Source organism: Oryza brachyantha, chromosome 2, assembly GCF_000231095.2.
Source record: "Oryza brachyantha chromosome 2, ObraRS2, whole genome shotgun sequence".
NCBI lineage: Eukaryota > Viridiplantae > Streptophyta > Magnoliopsida > Poales > Poaceae > Oryza > Oryza brachyantha.
This window is the reverse complement of record NC_023164.2, coordinates 17,527,995-17,534,341: the sequence shown is the minus strand read 5'-3', so window position 1 is coordinate 17,534,341 and position 6,347 is coordinate 17,527,995. Positions and strand designations below refer to the sequence as shown.

The following is a 6,347-nucleotide window of genomic DNA, read 5'->3' as shown; positions in this document are numbered from 1 at the left end:
CGGCTCACGGCCTTGCCGCCCGAGCTATGCCATGCCAAAAGAGTAGGCATAGGCAGCGCGCTACTGGGGAGCAGACAGATGCGGAGTTCGAGGACACGTGGAGCAGGAAGTTGAGCCACCGGAGCAGAAGAAGGAAGCCGGGGCCCCCGGCCATGGCGGCGGCGGCGCCGACGCCGCAAGCTCGAGGTGGGATGGCAGGCGGAGCGTGGGGGTTGGAATGGGCCGGATATTTCCGAACGGGCTCACATTTGACATTCCCTCTTAAGAAAAAGAAGAGAGACGGGCCGGAAAATTTTGACTATCTGCATTAGTAGATTACTAATTTCATCATCACAGTTCTGGATTACTAGCATTCTAGCAATCTGGCCCACCGATTATCCCTTGAGTTCAAGGGGTTGTTTCAAGTTGGCTTACTAATTTCATCATCACGCGATACAGAACAGATATACATGGGATATATGATTAAGCAAGAGCACAATTCTTCTTCCACAACTGTGGGTTTTGACGTGCTCATTCACGAGTCATCATATCACGAAATGCGGAACAGATATAGAAGCAGTGATCATTCACGAATCAAGTGCTACAAACTCGATCAATATCTTCAGGAGTCCAGAGCAAAACAAACAGTAAACGTGCGTGAAGCGATCCAAGTGGCTCTCAGGGCATGTGATGTGACGTATAATGTCAATGGACTAATTGCACAATCCTAATTAGTGCCTCGGAACTATCGGGAGCTTTCTTTTCTTTTCCTGTACTAACCTCAAAACTCTCTGCAGCTAGCTAAGGTTCTTTCTTGCACGAAGAACTATGGCTGGCCAAACAGAAGGAGTGATTCTCCGTCATCGCCGCCGTAGAGGTCGAGCTGCTCGCCACCGCCATGGGGATTGTGCTGATGTTGAGCCCTGTCGCTGTCGCTGGCAGCTTCGTCGGAGCCCTCCTCGATGACGGACAGGAGAGGAATGGGCTGGTCGGCGCCGGGCTTGAACTGAACCAGTATGGCCGTCGCGTTGTTCCTCGATTCCAAGCAATTCTCGATGAGTTTCTCGCAAGCTGTGCGTAGAATTTCCTCCTCCTGTGTCGATCACAAGCATATGTCAAGACAACGGGGATAAAAACAAATTCTAGCAACAAATGAAATTGACTCTGGACACCCGTTTTGGATGTAGAGGCCGGTTTAATCCATGTGTCTATAAAAAAAAAGCAACAAATGAATTATGAATGCAACGGGAGAAAAAAAAAGGCTCACTAGTTGAATGTCAGATGGCCTTCCAGCTCCATCAAACCAAAAAGGATAAAGGAAAATTAATTTTAACTTTAATCAATACCTCGTGGACGGTATGGAGCGAAAAGGATCAATAAAATAATTTTCCAAGGAGACAATTTCTTTACTCGTCGAAGACTTCAAACCAAACCTGAATAGCACTGTGATATCAGGGCTGGTCGAGCAGATTATTTCTTAGCTTAGAAGTGTTCATTTTTTGAGCTATGGTTTGTTTGTGGCTATACCTTGGCCCTCCCTCTGTAAAACATTGTCTTTTCTTTCCCTGTTTGTTCAAATTGTGGCAGAGGTGCTCCGTGCTCAAGGACTAAAAAAAAATGAAATGCAAAACAACCTATGATCTTCATATGCAGACTTCAAATTTCAATTGCCTGACAACGAAGTAACCAACCAGCCAAGAAGATCCCATGAATATATGTGTTTAAACTTCAAAACCGGAGAACACTACTTGATTTAAGAGCACATATATGTAGGTAGGTAAGTCCTAGTAAGTATTTTATTATTATTTTTAGAGAAGGGTATTTTTTAACTGGTCACTATATCCACCCGGATATATGCAGCTATTGTTTTTTATTTTGGGAACTTTGAGAATTTAGTCTCCTCTCAAATATTTAATCTAAAATCCATGCTCCTATGAAGATTTAAATCTAGGACCTTAGGTGCTACTTAAGTCACCGCAACCACTAGACTATAGCCCTTTCACAAGACCTAGCAAGTATATGAATAGGATTGTATGTGATCTGGTTGTTATGGTAGGATAGGATTGGTTTTTATCTCTCTCTTTTAGATTGCTTAAGATCCAAGTCATTCTATATATTTCAGTCCTCAAGTCTCAATACAATCAACCAATATTTCTAGTATACATCTCTCCTCTACTATTCAACACCTAGAACTTGATTCGTAGGAAAAAGAAGTGCATTGCTGTCATAACATTAACAGGTAGAGCAAATGAGGAAGGACTCACCAAGTACAATTTCTCATATACGAAATCAACCACATCCTGACTTGACATGTGATCCCTGAAAGAGAAAGAAATGTGTTTAACTTTAACGTGATAATCTGAATGAAACTATAAAAAATAACAGGAGAGAATACGGTTGCTAATGAGAAATGTGCATCAGATTGTCAAAAATTGTGGCAGATTGCAATCCTTTACGAATAGCAGCACTGATACAAGATATCTTCCAGAACTTAGCACAATTCCTGCAATCCTACCGGTGTAAAATGTTTCAAGAAGTGAGATCGTCCTTGAAGAATGCTCTGGCAGTATAAGTAATAAGTCAAATAAATAAGGGGACGGTGGCAATTTCCAACATGATAGGCCTATCAGCACTGAGCCATCAAGTTAAATAACTATCTGAATAGTATGAAAAGCTAGTTCAAGGATCAGCTGGTCTCTCTTTTTAGTAGACTCAACCTCTCCAGGGACAGCATTTAACTCAGAAAAAAAATGCAACATCCTTCACCACGAAAAAACATACATGACTGCACATGGTGATGAACTGGATTAGATACCAGTCCAGTTCCTAGCTGTACAAAACCTTGTGAAAAAATAATACTGTCCTAGAAGAAGCAAGCAAGCAAGTTTACTATTACTCACTGGATATAATCTGCATGATTTTTTTAATCACGAACAATTAGAATAAAAACAAATCACTTTTAAGATGTTTATAGCTGAGGACCTACCAGATGCCGTCACTTGCTATGACAAGAAATTCAGTATCACCAGTTATATTCGCCTAACAAAAGAATCCCATCAGATCAGACCCAGAAAAACAAATTTATAGTCATCTAGAAAGAACATTGTAACACTTACAACACAAATGTCAGGATCACATATCACCATTTGCATTGAATTAAGCAAAAGTTTGTTGTTCTTATATCCAAAATCACCTGAATGGGAAGGAAAATGTAAGCTAAAATGCAATAGATTTTTTTACAACAACCAAAAGGGAATAACGTAAAACTATACCAATTGCTCTGGAAGTGTCTAACTTTCCTTCAACACAATACGGACCCCATTGTTCCCTAATTTCTCCTCCTAAGTCTTTTACAGGAAAGTTTTCCCTCCATACTTGTCCTCCTGCTCTTTGAATTCTCCGGCACTCAAGTTGAATGTTTGGTTTGTGATCAGTGGATAGATCAATTGCCTTTTGATGCAATGGAAATACAAAAATAATAATTAGGCGCAGACCATTTAATGCATTTGACATGACAGAATATCAAATAAATAGACATTTGACGAGAAAAAAAAAGTCAGTAACCTGTCCATTCTTTGAAAGCACACAACGGGAATCACCAACATTTCCAACAGTGATCTGATTTCCTCTAATGATTACTACACATGCTGTGCTTCCTTCAAATAACGGTGGAACATAACGAGTTACCTGAGGTGGGAAAATCTCCAAAGTATAGAACAAATAAGCCAATACTTCCATGAAGAAAAAAAAAAGCTAAATAACGTCCATAAAAGAAAGAAAGAGAAAGAAACAAAGAAATGTAAGAAAGGCATTATGAGTCCAGAAAAGTCACATCAGATATTTAGGATAGTTGGATAACAAAGTGCAAGAACTTAACAAGCTTTTGCTTCCAAATCTGTAAAATAGGAACGTGAAATGATAAAAATGTCTTGGTGTGAAATGTATCACTTGGAACTCCAGGTCATATCTTGAGAGAGAAAAATATAGACTTCATATTACACACATTCCTTCAAGATCCTTATTACAGATAATAATATGAACACGGTACGACTAGAATACTACTTTGATTAACTTCAGTGCAATTGGATGTGTAGAGAAAATCCATAAGTTGGTAAATCACCTCTGCAGAACGCCAGACTTTAGGACAGACACCAGTATTGAGGAACTGGAAACAATTGCCATTACCACAAGGATTAAGTGACACCCTCCATTGATTTGATTGTTTCAAATCATCATCAATTCTGAAATGAATTAAAGAACAGTGATAACATATTTCATATTTGCTAGTCCAATAAATGGAACTAGATTTTTTAAGCAACATTATAACTATGTGGAAAATGGGTGTGTAACTCTCCGCTGAACTTATGCAGAGCAAAATGCAGAGTATATGAAATGCTTATCTACAAAATAACCTGAAGCACACAGACTTAATTGCACTGGGCAGATTGTTGAGATAGCCTTCTTCCTTACGAAGCATAACATGAAATCGTTTTGCACAGTACATTGCTACTTCAGCTCCTGAATAGAAAAGGTAAAGAACACAGTATGGACTTAGATAATGAAGCATGAATAAACCGTAATCCTGTGTTCTATAAGCTTTACTAAGAAACAGGTCTTATAGAGAGCAGTCAACAAATAGCTATTATGTACACAAATGCACAGCATCTTTCCTTTTTAGAGGATTGCGAATTCTATAATATTTTGACCGATGCATGAAGGTATGTTATGCTAACAGATGAATTGTTTGACATTTGTCAGAAAAGGTGGGAATGAAGATCAAACCTCCATGGCCATCATAAACACCAAAGAATGATGTGTTCGTTAATCCATCTAGATCTAGTTCAACTGCAAGCTAGATAATAGGAAAGGTACAATCAAGTTAGTGTTTGACCATAATTACTTGTAATTTGACTATTTTTCCCATAGGACTATGAACTCAATAAAGTTGATAAAAGGAGTGCGCGATTACTCACAGAATCTTCCATGCTCATACGCAATCCTTGCATAGTTGATGAGGCATACTTAACTCTGTGATTCTCTCCATCAGTGAGCTTCGTTGTTGATGGACGGTTGGTACTGGTAGATGCACCCATGGCAGAACTTGATTTCCTATCAAAGAGTACTGTGAACAATAGTGTACAATCTGTTCAACCGAACAATCTACAATACTGATCTAGGTCACTAAGTCTTAAAAAGAAGGGATTGTCAAAAATAGCAAACTCATCAATATTTAAGAACCCAAAAAACCTCAAGTGCACATGAAGTGCGCATGATCGTTAAAGGGGGAGAAATATTCACATGCTAAGATTTCACCTCTCAAATTTCAATAACACCTGCTGCCGGGTAACAAACTACTTTAACAGAATCACACCTCGCACCATCCACTGGGGGATTGAGGAAGTGAAACATCAATAAATGTGCATGCACTCAGACAGCATCATCAAGAAGTTTAACATCACCAAAAATCAATGAGAACAAGAGTAATCAACAGAACTCAACATGCATAAACGATTGGTCGAGATGCCATGTAAACATCAACAACGCCAGGCATAAACAACAAGAGAAGGCATAAGTAGAAACAGATGCTAGTATGAAGGATGAACTCATGAACTGATGAGCGCTACATATCCAGAAGAAGAGGGACAAATACAGATCACCATGCCATGAGGGTTGTAGTGCTCGTTAGCGCCTTCTCCAACAGAGCCCATACCAAGAAGCAACAACGAAAAACAAGGTGGAAAAGGATAGTATCGATAGAAAAACAAGGAGACAACAAAGATCACCATAGGTGACTTGGTGCTTGTCACCCCATCTCGCTAAGTAATCTGGCACTAACTTCGAAAGCAGCAGGAACAGCCACAACAAGAGCAAGCAAGAACGAAGAAAACTCGGGACAGAGATCTCTCGGTCGTCACCCTCCTCAAAGAAAACCACCACCACCAACATCAAAATTCAAAAGCAACAGCAACAACATCAACATCAACACAAGGCAATTCAAGAACACTTAGGGACCAGAGTAAAACCTCACAGAAGCGTCTCAAGATCCAAGACAACACAACATACACCGTCTGCTCACAGGAGGAGGAGCCGAGGAGGAGAGATCAATTCCTCACCTCTCCGCAATTCCGCTGCTCTCGCGAAGCAAAAGCGTGGGTGTGCAATGCAAAGCCTGCAAAACCAAAACGAGGAGGGGGCATATAAAGCCTGCTGCTCTCTTCTCCCTCGGCGCATGTCGTCCGTTGGATTGACTCCACGTGGCTGCTGCGAGTTATCCGACGGTCCGGGATCACCCGACGTGCTGCCCGTGCCCCTGGGCCCCGCTCGCGGCGCCTTGGCCGTCCGATGGAGTCCACGTGTACGGTCCGATG

At 40.7% G+C, this 6,347-nt stretch overlaps 1 protein-coding gene across 4 annotated transcripts; it reads right to left on the bottom strand.

Annotated features, from left to right (window-relative positions):
• Positions 1–473: 473 nt before the first annotated feature.
• Positions 474–6,157, bottom strand: LOC102704870 (putative protein phosphatase 2C 22). Of its 4 annotated transcripts, none has more exons than XM_015833582.2 (13): positions 6,093–6,157; positions 4,953–5,088; positions 4,762–4,831; positions 4,392–4,497; positions 4,100–4,220; positions 3,544–3,666; positions 3,252–3,429; positions 3,096–3,172; positions 2,966–3,018; positions 2,244–2,298; positions 1,507–1,586; positions 1,326–1,412; positions 474–1,072 (listed from the first exon to the last, which is right to left on the bottom strand). In XM_015833582.2, exons 2-13 carry the CDS (start codon positions 5,070–5,072, stop codon positions 781–783), a joined length of 1,362 nt encoding a protein of 453 aa, XP_015689068.1. In that variant the 5' UTR covers positions 5,073–5,088; positions 6,093–6,157; the 3' UTR covers positions 474–780. The 4 variants fall into 4 exon arrangements, with proteins under 4 accessions (XP_015689068.1, XP_015689070.1, XP_015689069.1 ...); XM_015833584.2 differs by having other exon boundaries at positions 6,043–6,105; XM_015833583.2 differs by lacking the exon at positions 6,093–6,157 and adding an exon at positions 6,003–6,086.
• Between the last annotated feature and the right edge of the window lie 190 nt (positions 6,158–6,347).

Bases quoted from the DNA above. Each gene is read 5' to 3' on its own strand.
- LOC102704870 (XM_015833582.2), bottom strand. From the start codon at position 5,072: ATGGGTGCATCTACCAGTACCAACCGTCCATCAACAACGAAGCTCACT. The intron at 3,667-4,099 runs GTGATTTACCAA...TTCCCACCTCAG, and splicing joins AAGTCTGGCGTTCTGCAGAG to GTAACTCGTTATGTTCCACC. The intron at 3,019-3,095 runs GTAAGTGTTACA...TTCTTTTGTTAG, and splicing joins GTGATCCTGACATTTGTGTT to GCGAATATAACTGGTGATAC.